Source organism: Martes martes (genome assembly GCF_963455335.1).
Source record: "Martes martes genome assembly, chromosome: 14".
NCBI lineage: Eukaryota > Metazoa > Chordata > Mammalia > Carnivora > Mustelidae > Martes > Martes martes.
In genome coordinates, this window is record NC_137902.1 from 2,877,786 (window position 1) to 2,894,788 (window position 17,003).

Consider the following 17,003-nt stretch of genomic DNA (forward strand, 5'->3'; position numbering starts at 1 on the left):
CACAATTTTAAAGGAAATGAGTTCTGGGATAACGCTGTTGCTCATGAATGGGTTAAGAAACAAAAAGGAGGGGGTGCCTGGGTGGCTCATTGGCTAAGCCTCTGTCTTTGGCTCAGGTCATGTTATCAGGGTCCTGGGATCGAGCCCCGCATTGGGCTCTCTGCTCAGCGGGGAGCCTGCTTCCTCCTCTCTCTCTGCCTGTCTCTCTGCTTACTTGTGATCTCTGTCAAATACATAAATAAGATCTTAAAAAAAAAAGGGTGTCAGTATAAACACACCTGCACTGGACAGGCCTGGCCACTCGGAAGAGGAGATTCTGGGTGAGCACATGGTATGCAGGGCGACTTGGAAGAAAACAGGCGCCAAAAGCCCCTCGAGATAGGAAGGACTTCCTTCTCTGGGAAACGTTCGAGACACGTGCAGCTTGTTCTGTAAGTGCATCTGCCGGGTAGGAAGCAGACAAGGATTAGAAGTCCCAGTTAGGTACCTACGAGGTGAGCCTACTTGCCTTCCGAACGCGCCTGGCCCACGGCCCGTGTGTCTAGAGCTGCAAGGAGCCGATCCCACAGAGTCCACACTCCCTTTGGGGCCCTCTACCGCAGCCCCGCTTCAGCCCCCGCTCCTACGAGACACTATGGTGTTTCTTCTGGGGGCGGTCAGAAGGCAGACTTGTGCTGGTCCTTGGTCCCTCCTCGGTGCAGCCATGGGACACGGTGGATGAGGGTGGCCTTCCCTGATGCTTCTGCGTCACGTGGGGAAAGGGACTGGTGAGGAACAAGGCCGCCCGCTGTAGCCCTGGGCGCCTGCCTGGCCGAGGGCATCTGCGTCAAGGACGCGTGGTCCTGCAAACACACACGCCGTCTACGAATCTCTCGTTGGCTCAATCTCTGGAAACAGGGAGCACAGTGCACCCCAGCCAAGCTCCCACGCAGAGCCAGCCGTCCCCTGCCCGCGGGTCTCCGCGTCAGTGTTCAAAGTCCCCCGCGCCACGTGGATGGGGAAACCAATCTATGCAGGGGACCCGGGCTGAGGCCGAAGAACACAGCTTTCTTGTCTCGACATTTCTTTTTATTTGGAAAATATTTTTGTATTTCTTTGTGCCTTTCCTTTTCCTCTTTATTTCCATAAACTGCGCCGCAACCGTGAGCAGCACGGCTCCAGGCGCCCCGCGTGGGCTTTCATGTCGGCCTCTGCAGAGCTTGTCCTTGGAGCGGTACACGCGCTGGTCTGAGCCGGGCCGCTGCCTCTGTCAGCGGGAACCTCGAGGCGCATATCCAGCCTGTTCCGACAGAGCAGAGGAAGCCCTGGGAGACGCAAAACAGAACGCGGGTTTGTTCTGCACCAAGGGCATGGCCCAAACAGGCGGTGCCTGGCCACACCGGGCCGCAGGCTCACCTCGGACTGCGCAGACCGGCAGGCCCCTGGCTGCACGTGGCTGAGCTCTGCCGGGGGCTGGGGACTTGCATGCTGCCATGGGGGTCTGTCCCACCCAGGACGCTCCCTCAGAGCCCACCCAGGCATCTGGAGATCGCAGTGGGAGGGATGTGGCGTCACCCGCACTTTCCTGACCCAGAAGGCGGCCTGTGTGCCCAGCATGTGGGTGGCAAGGGACATGTGGAGCATCGCCGGGGCTGGCCAGCAGCACTGATGGCACCTCGTGCTCCGTGGGACTGTCACAGAGCCGCGCGGGGAGCTCCACCCTGCCCCCACTCTCACATCCATCCCAGACAGTGGTGGCTGGGGGTCTCCCAACCGCAGCCCTAGTGCACTGCTATGGTGCCCTCTATTGGAAAGCAGTCAAACGGAATCCACACCCCTGCCCACAAGGAGAACCTGCCTTTGAGAACCCCAGCCCTCTCTTCTCCCGGCAGAGCACAAGGGCAGAGTGTGATCACATTTCTCGGTGACAGTGAGTTCCTGGAGAAGAGCATTTTCCTTACAGAATTTACAATACAACCTCCTCCTTGGCCCCCAAACACAAAGTGTGCCCCAGACCCCCCACCTGTCTTCCCAACACGTCAGAAACCCAGGAACGAGCCCCTCTGCTGGCGCACGGAGACGCCGAGAGTGTGTGCTTACAGGTCTTGCAGCTGGCCGGGGGCTCAGTGCAGGCGGCTCAGGGGTCTGTCCCGAAGTCAGACCGCTACGCAGCTCCCCGTGGGAGCAGGCCGGCATGCTCGCAGACAGAAGTTCGAAGAAGGAGTTGAATCGGAAGACAATGCAGTGATGGTCAGAGCTCTCTATTTTTGAGGGGAAAATGCAAGAATTTGGTTGAACTATGTTTACATTAGGTACTTGTTCTTTTACAGGTGCTAACATGAAATACAAAACACACCCACACTGTGCCCTCCCCAGGCTGTGTATCTGCGGCATTCAGGGACCCGTCCAGACCGCCTGAGCTGCCGGCCGTGCCCTCCAGTGTCCCAGGAACCCCAGACACAAACACAGCTCTCTACTGCGTGGCGGGGTGCGGCGTACCTTCTCCCTAGATCACAGGCTCTATTTTATTTATCTGCGTGTACAGCTCCAAGTTCCCCATATGCTTTTCAGATCTACTTAATTACGAAGCTAAAATGACAACAGGGTGATGACGTGTCAGCCCGAGGTCCTTGGTGGAGGCTGGAAATACTCCAGACTGCCCCTGGGGACAGGAGCTGACCCACCTTCTTGGGTGACCTCTGACTTCCAGGCTCGGTCTTGGGGTACCGCGGACGAGAGGTCGGCAAGCCTGGTCACCTCCTGTCCAGGGCATGTGAGGGTCACCAGTGTCAGGAGAGGGGCCGGAGCCCGAGGCCAGGCCCCTATACAGGAGCCACTGCGACCAAACCCGCCTCAAAGAGGCGTTTGTTTTCCCGGCTCGCGCTGGCAGGCGGGTCTCCTCCATTCGGCAGATACGGCCGCGGATGGACGCCCCCCGCGCTGGCCTTCTCGGCCGGGAGAGAAGCGATGCGGGGAAGCCCCCGTGAGTACGATTTCCGGGCCGCCCTGGCCGGCAGGGAAGGTGGGAGCGGGAAACACGGGCCAGGCAGCCTCGACGGCGGAGAGGATGGGGAGCCGGGCCGCGGGCGGGGACGGCCAGCTTCTCAGGCCTGCGTGGGGACCGGGGCGCTGCGGGGGGCACAGCCGCTGGCCCTGCAGGCACCTTCCGGGACGGTCGCCCTGCTGCCTGCCAGGCCCCTGCTCTCTCGCCGCGGCTCTGGCGGACGTCAGAGACGGAACAGTGCCGTGAGGGGACGCGCTGCAAACAAGGGCTGGTCTTCCCAACCCGCTCTGCTGGGAAATGGAAGAACGAGAGACACAACGCGCTCCCTCAGCGTCCAGAGTTTAATACAACGGTGCCAGCGCCTGCCCACTTCCAGCGTGTGCCGCTCCAACACGGCCTCCTGCAAGCCCTCAGTTCCGGCCACCCCGCACCCCGAGCCGCGTTCCAGCCGGATGGGACCCCCCGGGACTGGTCGGCTTCCCTGCCAGGCGGCCCTCGTGGGCCAGCAGCCACTCCTTCGTGGCCAGTCCTCCGGAGTAGTTGCCCACGGCTCCGCTGCTGCAGACCACGCGATGGCACGGGATGAGGATGGGTACCTGGGGAACAAGAAGCCACCATCAGTCTGGGCTCCGGGCCAATGGGGTCCCCGGGGGTCACAAGCAAGGCCCCCGACCACAACTCACCTAGCAGGGGCTCAGCCACATGCAGGCCGCCCGCTGGCTGTCTCGGCCCTGCACACCCCTTGGTCTCCGAGGGCCTCGGGGGGCCAAAGGGTGCCACAATGCCCCAAGGCAAACATCTAGCATAGTCCAGAGAACCCCCTTACACCAGGATCCGGGAGGAGAAAATTGCCGTTGGTAAGAAATTGATTGTGTGCGCTTACCAAGTTCAAGATTACATTTCCAAGTTACGGGATGGTATGCAAAATCGCAAATTATCTCGAGAAGCGACAGGAACCTTCAGGGAAGGCGGTACTCACACGAGGCATTGGCAAACTGGCTATCGGCCACTACGGTCCTTCTTTATTTTGTAAACACAGCTTCATCGGAACGTAGCCGTACTGTCTGTGGCTGCTTTTGAAAGCCTAAACTATTTACCATCAGGCTCTTTATTGGAAAGGTCTGCTGGCCCTGCCTCATGCCATGCAGGGCCCCAGGAGTGTCTGTCCGCGCTTGCCATCCTGGGATGTTTGGGAAGGTGGAGAAGCTCTAGTCTTCATGTGTTCTCCCCTGAGAGGCCACTGCTGCTGCCACCCTGCCCCTGGACACCACCCACTCCCATAGTCCCTCAGGACTCCAGACCCAGGGCCACAGTGGCCCTCACCCCTCGGCCAGCCTCAAACAGCCTCTCACCTCTGGAGACAAACTGCATGATCAGGTGCCTGCCTTAGTGAACAGAATGGCTTCACTAAAAGCGAGGTCACCTTATGAAAACCAACCCAAACACAGTCCTACAGAGAGAAGCCAACCTATGGTTAAGAAGACCCAGTTTCGGGACCAGGGGCAGCCGGGCGCCACGGAGACGCACCGGGAGAGAGGTGCAGCGGGGCTCGGTGCACCGCGGGCTTCTGCCAACCCCGCCTGTCCGACCTATGAGCAGCTCAGCTCACTGCTATCCCAGTCCCAGGGGAAGTGCAGGCCAGCCCGCGGCCCCAGAGGAGGAGGGCCCAAACGGCAGGCAGGTCTCCCTAGCGGACACTGAACACCCCAAGGAAGGACCTCCCCATGCCCAGCCGCTCTTCTGCCTTGCCTGGAGCCGTCGCAGCACAGAACTGTGGGCGTCTGATTCCTCACATCCTAGACTGGACACCGGGGCTTATAGGCAGGGGACGCGAGGGAGGTCATGGTCACACGGGGGAGACACTATTCCCACAGCCACACACGGGCCAACAATCCCACCTAACACATTCCTGGTAGCCAGTCCCACCAGGGGAGGAGACCTCTGTTCCCTCCAGAGGTCGGAGGCTCATTTTCAGCAGCTGTCCCCAGGGGAATGCCTTGGTCCTCCCTCTACGGCCTGGGCTGTGTGGACGGGAGCTCCAAGGATACCCAGTGGCAGACCCGCTCAGTGTCTGTCCTCAGGACGGAGCCCACTGTGGAGCGTGGGCACAGTGAGCCTCACCCTTGCTTTTGATTGCCATGTGGCAGGACACCCACTGGTACGAGGGACATGCCTGGCCTTGCTCACCCCCTATCCGTCACCCTGCCCGAGGAGAGGAGGACTCACTGACTGGCCATCCTGGGAGGAAGGGATGAGAATGCCCAGCTCTGCAGCCTGTGAGGTCCTTTAGGGAGGCCCCGTCTGCCCCACGGCACCGGCGCCGTCAGCGGAGCCGGCCCTGCTGGGGCTGGTACAGCACAGGGGGGTCCGATTCCAGAGGAATTCTTGGGAGGCCCACCACGGCCATACCCCTCTCTAGCCTTTATCCTAATATCCTTTGTCCATTTCTTAGCTGGCCCAGAACACAGGCGGAAAGGAAAGGGATGGGAGGCGCAGAGTGGGCAGGAGTCCATCCCGGGTTGTGGCGCTCCCTCCACGGGCAGCGCACAACACGGCAGGGACGGCCACACCTGGGCCACCAAACGTAAGGCTACACGCAGTGTTCCCACTGCAGGGGCTCCGGCAGATGGACACTCATTTTGCTTAAAGACCCCAGCAAGCAGTTACTCAGAACCTGAGGGACTTCCCAGGACGCCCGGGTCAATCTGTCCTTTTTCCTAAGTGGCTCCCTCCTGACTGGGGCGAAGGGGCACAGGTGGTCAGCCCCCGAAGGCCCAGTACGTGCTGGGGGATGGTTCTCGTCATCGTACAGAGCACAGAGCACAGTGGCGGCTCGACAAGGACAGGATGGCCAATGAGGGCAGCTACAGGAACCGGCCCAGCGCCAGAGACCGAGCTGGGGCAGAAGGGAGGGCACAGCCGCTCTGCAGACCCCGCCCTGGAAGGGACACGGGAGGTGCCGGGGACCATTTAGTGCCGGCTCCTGTTCTGCCCCTCTGGGGGACTCTCATATGGCCACGCCTGCAGGGTCCCAGAGGTTGAGGGTTTCTCAGGCTCCCTCGACGGAGTCTGCAGCTCAGCAGAGAGGAGATCCACATCTCCTACCCCCAAGCTCCACCTCCAAAGACCTGAGCTGGACAAAGCCATGAGCCATCAATCGGGTGTGTTTCTAGAAGAGCCGTGAAGCCCACGTACGTGGTATCCGGTTGTCCTCTGGCCATGCGTCTGTCTCAGCTTGCCACACAGACCCACCCACCTGCCTGGAGTGCGCCCTCGGTGGGCGCTGAGCTGTGCCTGTCCCCGGGCAGATGGCATGGTCCCCAGTCCCGTCCCAGATGCAGCACTCAATAGGGCCACGGGGAGCACGTGCTCTGTGCCCGGTGCAGACCACCACGCGTCCCCGACAAGCCCCAGGCCATGCACGGTCAGTCTCGGCTCACGTGACATTGCTGGCCCAGCTCACATGGCACCTCTGAGGCAAAGATGCGTTTCCAGCTCAGCCGAGGCAGGACCGGCGCCCATACTTCTTGCCGCGACACCAGCTGCTCGAGGGGGAGCGCTGGGCATGGCCTGGGGTGCCGGCCAGCCCTGCAGGTCATCTGGCTTCGGTGGTGAGAACCCGACTTCTCCCATATCACACCGGTCCTGGTTCTGACTGGAAGTGTGGGTTGCCATGGGAACGCACGCAGTCTCAGAGTGGTCTTGGAAGGAGCAGCGGGGTTGGGGGGTGGGGGGAGACCCGTCTTCCTCTCGCGCTGCTTCCCTGATGGGGAGCAACACCACTGCCCCGTCCTGCAAGCACTTGCTATCCCCACTGTAGCCGGCAATTTTCAGAACGCAATACTGACTCCGATCAAGAGTTTTGATCCAATACAATAGTCACATTAATAACTGCTGTGAGGACATGATCAGATAACACACAACTTAAGCTCTGACTGATAGAGAGAGAGAGAGATTTAGTCCAAGCTAGGCTCACAAACATTTAGGCACCAATTCAATTTTCCTACCTAACAGTAGACTTCACGAGTGAGCTTTGATTTTCTTGCCCTGCTCCCTGAGCTGTGGAATTACAAGAGACGGACTAGGAAGTCTCCGGCCCTATGTGTCACGTGGACAATAGCACCGTGGTCTCGGGACGGCGATGATGACCTCCCTGGCCAGGCTTTACCTTGTGCACGCAGCGATGGGAGCGGGGACTCACCGAAGACACACTGCTTTCACTCCTAGACACGGGAGCACTGCTTCTGTTTGTGTTAATTTTAGTGGCAGATTCAGACTACTAAAATAACAAAAGTTGCCAAAATTTATTGGAGCCCTAAGGACATTTCAAAGGATCCATGCCCTCTTACGCTCTCTCCTTTAAAGCCCCGTGCTGCATAAAATGTAATTTTTATCAATAACCAAGCAGCTCATAATATCACAGCCGCATTGAAATCCTCACGCTGTGAAATCTAATTCATCCAATACGTGAACCCATCCCTTACACGGACCCTTTCTCAAAAGCTATAAAACTTCCAAACCCATAGATTTGTCTCCAACAAAAATAACACGAAGGGGCCTTTCAATCAATAATGGAATCCCTCTGATTCCAGTGCCGGCTGAATATTTTTTCCAACTTCGCCTTTGTTCTCGTGGTAGTAGCCCACAAGGGAAAGAGCTTGTTTTCACTCGCGGCCTCATCAATACCTAAATCCTGGTGAGCAAGTGACACAGAGAAGCTGTAATCAATAGCTCCCTGTGCGTTTTTTCTTCTGGTCAAACAGTTCAGCCCCGCTGACAGCCCTGACACTTAGAACACGAGGCTAAATCTTCATCAACAGCCATCTGGGTGACTGGCAGAACAAGACTCGGGGGGTCATTAACGCTCGTGGCGATCTGTGAGTAAACTAACTCGTCAGGAATGCGTTTGTTTAGAAGAAAGTGGGGAAACGCTCTGTGCGACGTATCGATTGCCTTTGAACTGCATTTAGCAAATTCTGAGGATGAGGGAAGGGGCTAGGGTGGGGGCGCCCCCGAGGCGTCTTCCATCTGCTCTACCAGCATGCGGACCCTCCTCCGTGGGGGGTGAGAGCGCGCGCCTTCCAGAAGGCGGCCACACCGGCTCACCTGGGCCGGCGAGTCTTTGGTGGAAAACCTGGAAAAATCCCGTGCTGCAGACAGGACCAGACCCCCCCCACAGCGCCAGCCATCCCTCCCACCAGTGGGGAAGAGAAGCCCACGCCACGGCAAAGCTGCATGTGAACCAGCACGTGCTCGTGTTTATGGCCAGCCACCTAAGGAATTAACACACAACGAGCTTCACGGTGCCCTGTGACATCCCAAACGCATCTTTCACTCTCCTTGAAATGCACAATTGCTCTATTCAGCCCGAACAGATTATCTATGAGTGCATCTCCACGATGCTGTCGGTGCCGCAGCTGCCGCGTGGGCTGTGCGGCCCAGCCCCTCGCTGCCAGCACCAGGGAAAGGGGGCCCCCACGTGAGATGTCCACGTCAGTTGTGGCCCAGGCCCTGCTCAGGGCCCCCTTCCCCCAGGTTCCTGAGTCGCCTCTTGGAGGCTCTGTGATCCCTTCCAAGGAGGTGTTAGGTCAAGTTTAAGGGCTCCCCAGGAGGCTGAGCCAAAACTCCCCCCACAGGAACACCTCCGGCAGCCCCATGCCGTGACGGTGACGCCACTCTGGTCCTGCAGCCGCCCACGCCTCTGCCACCAGCTCAGGCCAAGGGGCCCGGCATGAGCCGTGGGTAGCGCCCAGCCACAGTGGGTCCCATGGACGTGCCACTGAGGGCTCGCCTCCAGCCCCGTTGTTGTCGGCATGGGAGGGCGCTGAGAAGAGGGGCTGGGAGCCTGCCCGGTTCTCCCACCTGGTGTCCTCATGGCCCTTCTCCACTTGGGCACGAGACAGGGAAGTCGATACGTGGACTTTAGGGACATTAGAGTTTTAAGCCTTGTGAGATCCGATTTTATAAATTTCTGTGACTGGGGCCATATCTGAACAGAGACGTTCACAGAGATTAATAGCAGGAGAGAGGCCTTCTGGTTGCAGAACGATAAATGTTTCTAAAGATCGCCGCAAGTGTGATCGTTGAGCAGTGACGGCGTCTCCGCGGCCGAGTGAGATGCTGCTGTCAGCACCCGAGCCAGGTGAGGGTCCCCTGCTGTCTGTGTGCCCGCTGGCAGCGCGTGTTTGCAGAGCACCGGACGGGAGGTGTGCCCCTGCGGGGGGCATCAGCACACAGCACCTGCGGTGCACGGTGGGAACCGAATCGCCCCTCCGTGGCCGAGAAGAGTGTCCCCCTCCACAAAGGGCGCGAGAAGTAGACCCTTGGCCTGAAGAAGGCACAAAGATCTGGGACAGAAGGAGAATGTACACGGGACACAGCGACTGCGGGCGGCGGAAGACCAGGCGGAAACCCCTTAGCTTCTAGCGCCCGTCTCACCAGGTGTGACAGGGAGCCGTGTCCTGCAGCGTCCCAACTGCTAATCTGTCCCGGGCCAAGTCTGGCTGCTCAGCACCTGGAGGAGACGGTGGCCTTCCCAAGGAACAAAGCGGTTCAGACTTTATCGGGAAACGTAAAAAATTCACGCTGGAATGCGAAGCAGAATCACCTCGTGCTCACAGTAAAGCTGAGCACGTGGTGTGTGGAGGGGACGACTCGGGACACGTGGGCCACACTGCACCAGAAACACGACCGCTGTGGCACGGAGCACCGATTGGGCTCGTGATCCACTGTCGCGGAGGACCCGGGGCGCAGCGAGGCGCGGGCATGACCGGTGGTCCACGTTACACGTTGCTCCCTACTGTCCAGGGTGTCTCTACATGGCAGAGAATTCTCCAGACTAGACGCGCAAAACAGTGCGATTCACTGCGAACCTGCTGGGTTGCTTCTTAGAAAAAAGAAGGCAGTCTCATAAACGCCACCTCTCAGAGAGCCGGGCTCTGCCCTCAGGCAACGGGGACCCAGCGGCGAGAGCAGTGGGCCAGGCGTGCCAATGCCTGCCTCTCCCAGGTGAACAGCGATGAAAATAATGCTGGAAATATACTGCAAAGCTATAGCAAGTTTCAAAAAAGTAAGGTCTTTCTGATCTAGTTACGTCCTATCCCAGGATGTGATGGTCCTACTTTCCACCTCCTGAGAGGATGGCGCGTTTCCATCCCATCAGACCCTCTTCCACGGCTCCAGGGGGAAGCCAGCCCGGAGGTGCCGGCAGGCTGCGGCCCGGTACTGGAGGGGCTGCCAGGAACAGAAATCTTCCCAGTCTCACTCGGCCGTGTGGGGTCCCCCATGGCCCTGGCTGCTTTGGGACAGGGGCACCACGGCCTCACAAGGACTTGCTTTCTGAGCCAGGACAGCCTGTGGCCCAGGTGCAGGCGTGGGGACAACAGGCACGCGGCCACCCACACAGGCCCATGCTCTGGAGCACGGCTTTGCCTGGAGCGAACCCCCCTTTCTGCAAAATCTGACCCCAGACCCACAGGAGGGACAAGGACACACAGGGCTTCGGAAGGAGCCACTCCCTGGGGAAGACGCGCCCAAATGCCGCGAATCAGCCCTGCTTCCCAGGTGCACACCCTGGCGTCAGATCTCCAGCTTCCCTGTGCGTCCGGCATCCCGGAATGTGTCTCCTTCCAGAACGATGCTGCATACGGGCAGCCTGTCTGCTTGGTTTCTGGCTGTAGGCCTGGCCCCTGAAAGAGTGTGGGGCACGTGCGAGACAGCCTGTGTACCCAGCTATTGGGAGAACGAGTATCGTCCGCCGCTTCCTCCAGGGCCTGTCCTCCTCGGTACCGCCTCTGACCATGGGCTGCTGTGATTCCGACACGCATGGGGGGTGCGTTTGTGCAAAAGCTTTCCGATCCCCTCACCAAAGACGGGGGCCGGGGGCGCAGACCTACCAGTGCCGTCCCTGCCTCTCAGGGGAGGGCCCATCCTGAGCATTTCCTCTCCTCCCCGCCCAGCGCGGCTCTGGCTGCCTAGGGGACACGCCTACCTATGCGGCCCGCACCCCCGGAGCGCAGTGCCCAGGCCCACCCACCGACCGCGGCCATGCTGATGTCCACACAGACCACAACTTACAGGGTTGCTCCTCATGGCTCCGCCCACTGCCCGCGCGGCTTTGGGGTTGCCTGCCAGGGCGGCTAGCCGCCGGTACGAAACTGTGTCTCCAAATTTCACGGTCTCCAGCAGCTTCCACAACACCCGTGCGGTGAATGAATCTGAAAGGCAGAACACAGAATGACGCCCTGTGGACAAACGGCTCCCAGGGCTCTGATGCAAACAGCGGCCAGTCCTGCAACAGAAGACACACCCACACCCACAGAGGTGCGACCCTACGTTAAAACATGGCCTTCACACACGGTCCCTTCGGCCCGTCCCTGGCACCGTGCGGGCTGTCCCCTTTGCAGGCAGCCGGCAGCTGTGTGCCCCACACCTGCAGCACCTTCCATCTTCCCCTGGTTCCACGCAGGACCGTGCCCTGCCCTCCCTTCCGGGACCTGCGTGCGTCAATGCACGAGCAGCTCAGTTACTGAGCCCAGAAGGCCCTGCCTGCCTACCGACTGCAGAACCTTTTACACCGCTGGTTAATTCCCAGCTTCAGCTGGGACACAGAAGGAAAAGGAAGCCATGGGTTGGGCTGTGATTTTATGCTGGCCGTCCACATGCAGCAGCGAACAGGCTCAGAATGCCAAACACCACGGTCCACGGGGCTGCCGGTGACCTTGGCTACAGGTATCTGTGACGAACAGGGCTGCAAAAATGACTTTATTCCCATTTTAATGGACTGACCACGTCAAATTGCATCTGCTCTTGCTCCCGCTGCAGGAACGAACAGGTGAGCGCGTGAGGACCTTCTCTCCCTCCACCTCCAGGTTTTAGAGCGGCTTCCCAGGCATGTGAAGGAGGCTGGTCTGAATCGATACCTATTGTCTTTCCAAAGGGAACACGCGGCTCGGGAGCACTGGACACAGAGCCGCGTCCCCCACGGTGGGGGCACCGAGCCCTCGGGGGCGGGAGTTCCTGATGGCAACAGCAAAGGGAAGGCTTCCGTGGGCAGCGCCGTGTTCCGAGTGTGTCCACAATAGCACTAATTACACTTGGTGCCAAGCTGGCCAAGTGCGATTTGGTTCTTAAAGAAAACACACCCTTACATGCGTGTTAAATAATAAAAATCACTTCTTAACTGAAGGGAATGATAATCACTTCACTGGAAAAAAAAATCTGTTTAGTCTTTATTATAACATTAAGCAAATTAAACATCAGCATAATCCAGGTGATACTAGAACAGGGTCATCAAAGAAATTAACTTTGTTGTTCATTAATTTACATGGATTAGTAGAGGGCAGAAAGATAGCAAATGTGCTCCAGTTTTTTATGATATAATTTCAAACTGTACACCATTTGTGGCAGGAGGGTGACTTTGGGGTTAATCAGACTGATTTGTCCTTTTAATTGCTTTCTATTCAAAGAAAATTCATTAGATAATGTTCTCTTCAAAATTCATGAATCAATTTAACTGAAGAAACCACATTAACAGCTTTGGGTTCATTAGCACACGCGTTGTGTTACTGGTTGATTGCTCGGAGGGTTTCCTTAGGCAAACACACTCTGTTTACCGTCATTTCCTCAGAACCGGTTCTGAAATCACAGTGTTGATCGTCGTCATCATTGCTGCTGTTACTCTCATTCAAAAACAAACAAACAAAAACACAAAAAAAGGAAAAAGAGGAAGAAAAACAGAGAGGGCAGGCTGCCTGGTGATAACCCGGGGAGGGAGCGACTGCGGGGGGCCTTGGTCTTAGAAAAGCAGGCGGGAGAGCAGCGCAGGCCGCAGAGGCCCTGCGTCCGGCCTTCCTGGGAGAGCGCCGAGGCGTCCGTGTTGGTTTTCTGTGGTGCCGCCGGGATTTCCAGGAGAAGAGCCCGGAACGGTACCAGACCTGGAGGACGAGGGTGAGAGGTGTGTGTGTGTGAGCTTGCCCGGGGCACAGATGCTCCTGGGCCAGCCCAGACCAGAGCACAGCGGTCAGGCCACGCCACCCAGCCCCTCCCTTCCAGGCATGAAGGTGTCCTATCCTCAAACAAGCGTTATGTCTGCACACGAGCACAGAGTCTATCAAACATTTGTAGCTTCGCTGTCAGTCTTTCATGGGAAATAATCTCTCAGCTGGCACATACCGGGCAACGTACTAGGAAAAATAGCTCGAAGAGCGCAGTACTTAGCAATCAAGCCCCCTGCCTCATGAACGCATCTGAAAACTCAATTTCACCCTGCAGGGAGCAAATGCGTTAATTAGTCGGAGCAGCTCTTGGCGACCGTGCCTTTAACCCTCACCCGCGCAAAGTCAGAGCACGAAACTGCTCTCCTTTCTGGGGGACTGGCACCTCCAGTAGTTAAATATCCTTCTACAATGTAGTAAAACCTGCTCATAAAAATCAACATACATGGATGTGGAAAATAGATTTTCTGGAGGTTGCGGTGTCCACCTAAGTCCTGAGCGCTGGACCATTATTTCAGGCGGCCCAGAGGGCAGCCATTAGACGAAGATGCTTCTCTCTCCCATTTATGGCCCTCCCCAGGGAGCAGGCGCGACTCAGAGCCGTGCGGAGTGGCCTCTGCCAGCCACTTCACCTTTTTCCCGCCCCCATCCTTTCTCCTGCCTCTCCTGGCCTCCAAGGACGGCCAGCCAGTCCGTGTTCTGCGGTGGGACCAGGGTCAGCCCTGCTGGAGGCAAAATGGCTGCTTAGCGTTCCCTTTACCGTAAGGACACAGCCACTGTCATCTCCGTGTGGGCGCCACTGACCCCTGCCACCACCAACACCCGACCCGACCAAGACTGCTTTTTATCTCCTCTCCAGGTGGACTATAGGTCATCAGCCTCCCAGGGGCCGGCGAGGTGGTTTTCCAACCCTGGCCACGGAGGAGGTCGTCCTATGCCGTGGACACCAGGGTTTTCCGCAAGCTCTTCTCACGACCCGGGTGGGAGTTGCGATCAGGGAGCCTTCAGTGGAGCACCCAGACCGACACAGCAGGTGCGGCTCCGGTTAGGGAGCCTCGGCAGATGCCAGCAACACACGGCAGACGAGAGGAATTGACCAGGGGCCAGTGTCTTCCCCCGGACCTCTGCCTCCTCCCCTGTGACAAACACTGTAATGAGAGCTCGCTGGACAGGCAGGTCCCGCACCCCATGACACCCTGACGACCTCAAGAACAGCTGGTCCATGGCAGGGCGGGGCCCGGAGACCGGTTCTCTTTAAAACCAAGGCTGAGACTCAGCCCCCTCTTCTCCAGTGAGGGAGAGCCCCACGCTTTTGAGTTCTTGGGGGCAGAATCATTCTTTCAAGGTGACCTTTGCTGCGGGGTGCAGTTTCCAGGACAGGGCCGTCTTTCAGCCACCCAGGCCTTGGGGCTCTTGGCCACAAGGCTGCAGCTTACGCAGGTGCACATGCACAGGTGCCACAAAAGGCCGGGCGCCCCGGGCCCTGACAGCGGAGTATCACAGCAGCTATCCGGGGACTGGGCAGGGATCTGTTTGCCATGTCCCCGGGCACAGAGAGCAGAGCCCAAGCTCCTGCAAGAGTCCCCTGCCGTGGCCTCCAATGGCCTGGCATCCCCGGCACAAACCGTGACTGTGTGACAGGTTTTCAAGTTTCCAGGGTGTGCACTCTGCCAGCCCTGGCACCGAGGGAGTGCCCAGACCGGCACCCTGGAGCCCCAGATAACCTGGGGTGTGAAGCCAGTTCTCTGGCCCTGGGTATCCAGAGGAGAGTTTTGATACGAAGCGTCCTGAAGTGCGAGCAGGGCTGACGTGGCCTGATGCCGCCTGACCGCTCGCGCCGCCAGGACCGCCGGTCCGGGAGTGAGCCCGGGAGGAAGCACGGGAAGGCGAGAGGGAACGGGGCGGGCGCCGCACCCAGTTTTCTCGGGCCGCCTTTCCGGAACCTGGGCAGAACGCAGAGGGCTGTGGAAGGTAAACAGGCACAGGCAGCCTGGGGAAGAGGAAAGGAATCTGCGTAAACACCGAACAGTGCCCGAGCGCACCATCTCACCTGTGTCCTCCGCAGCCCAGACCCACTGCGGCCTGAACCCCAAAGGAGCTGCCGGGGCACACAGAGGACCCGGGAGCTTTTACCCACCCCCAGGAGGGGGGACGGCGCCCCAGTGCTCAGGGTGGAGGAACCCCTCGCTTTCTGGTATTATCTCTGAACTCTTGAGCCACAGCTCCCAGGCAACCCCGAGGCTTAGGTTCCTCTCTGCTGGGAGGAGCTGGGGCCCCACAGGTGGGCAGACCCCTGCTGCTCTTCTCTGTCTTCTCAGCGCTCGGCTCCACATGGAGGTACAATCCCAGGAAGCGTGTGGCAGAGTGGGGTAGGTAAGGTCAAATCACAAGTGGGGACCAAAAGGGATTTCAGGGAGACTGTGGAGAGAGAAGACTGGGAACGCACACTGGTGAGTTGTTTGTAAATCCCTGGCCTCAGCACTGACCTGCGCACGTGTGGATCTGACACTGAATCAAAGACCTGGAGAACTGAGGAAAGGATCCAGGCTGGCCCCTGACGGGCTCAGAGGCTGGCCAACTTGAAAAGGAGGCGGACACGGAAACCACACCCTGTGGAATCCTGGTCGGAACCCAGGAGCCGAAGCCATCCAGGCCGAGAGCCCCCTCAGCGAGAGAAACGCTGCTGCACACGGGACTCCCCTGAGACTCAGACCGTTAGAGCCAGAGTGAGCCCGACACAATCCAAAATGACTCCGTGAACAGAGCAAACAAAGAGTCAGAAAACCTCAACTCATCTTGGGAAAGATAATCAACAGACATCAAGGCTGAGAGGACCCAGCAGTTGGAACCACCTGACAACATCTTCTCCCTGGTGCTTTGAGGATTAACTGACAAATAAAATTTTAAGAGATTGAAACAACTTTAAAGGAACTGTAGTAAAAATGCTGCAAGAAGGGAAAATACCCTTGAAACAAATGAGAAGACGCAAAGTTTCAAAAACAAATCGCAAAGAAGAGTCAAATGGAAATTTAGTACAGAAAACCAGGTAATATAAAAACTGCACGATCTCAACAGCAGAAGGGCGATGCCAGAGGAGGAGTCAATGAACTTAAGTCAACAGAGCTTATCCGATCTGAAAAACAGAGAAAACCATGCTAAAAACAAACAGTGAAAACCCAGAAAGTGCCCCGAGGACACATAGGACAAAGCCAAAGGTCTAACAGTCATGTTATTGGAGTTCCAGAAGAAAAGGAAAAAGGGTGTACAAAACAATCGGAACCAATCACAGCCGGAATTTTTCCAATCTGGCAAAAGATTTATTACAGGGACAGGTGGCCTAGTAAACCACAGACAGGACACACCCAGAGGAATCTACTCCCAGACATACGATGAAGCTGGTGAAACCTGAAGGTAGGAAAAAAAATCTCAAAAACAACCAGAGAAAAATGATGTGTTATTTATAGAGGAACATGGGTTTGAGTGACTATAGAATTCTCATCAGAAGCACAGAGGTCTGAAGGAGGTGAACTACCAATTCTGAAGTGATGAAACTCGGAATTCTATATTCAGTTTAGAAAAAAACCAAAACCACGGGGCGCCTGGGTGGCTCAGTGGGTTAAAGCCTCTGCCTTCAGCTCAGGTCATGATCTCAGGGTCCTGGGAGAGAGCCCCACATCAGGCTCTCTGCTCAGCAGGGAGCCTGCTTCTATCTCTCTCTCTGCCTGCCTCTCTGCCTGCTTGTGATTTCTGTCAAATAAATAAATAAAATCTTAAAAAAACAAAACAAAACAAAACCAAACTCTTCACAGGGCACCTGGGTGACTGAAAGGAGAATTTGACCAACTCACAATCATACTTGGAGACTTCACTTCTCTCTTAATAACAGATAGTTGACAGAAAATGAAGGATACAGAAATGAAAAACACTATCAACCAACTGGTTTCAACTGACATTTAAAAAACACTGTCCCCAATAACAACAGGACATATGCTCTTTTCAAATGCACACAAAAAACTGACCAAGAG

The 17,003-nt window shown here is 57.3% G+C and overlaps 1 protein-coding gene across 5 annotated transcripts in view; it reads right to left on the minus strand.

The window, feature by feature from the left end:
• Positions 1-2,228: 2,228 nt before the first annotated feature.
• The window catches only part of MGMT (O-6-methylguanine-DNA methyltransferase), a 278,551-nt gene continuing 263,776 nt past the window's right edge, over positions 2,229-17,003 (minus strand). For 3 of the 5 annotated variants that reach the window (XM_080822344.1, XM_080822346.1, XM_080822348.1), the window contains 2 exons: positions 11,060-11,199; positions 3,306-3,579 (listed from right to left, as the gene is read on the minus strand). In XM_080822344.1, the coding sequence (XP_080678470.1) occupies positions 3,394-3,579; positions 11,060-11,199 (326 nt within the window). In that variant the 3' untranslated portion in view covers positions 3,306-3,393. Of the gene's footprint in view, positions 3,580-11,059; positions 11,200-17,003 lie in introns of all 5 variants that reach the window. The other 2 variants (XM_080822345.1, XM_080822347.1) reach the window with 2 other exon arrangements.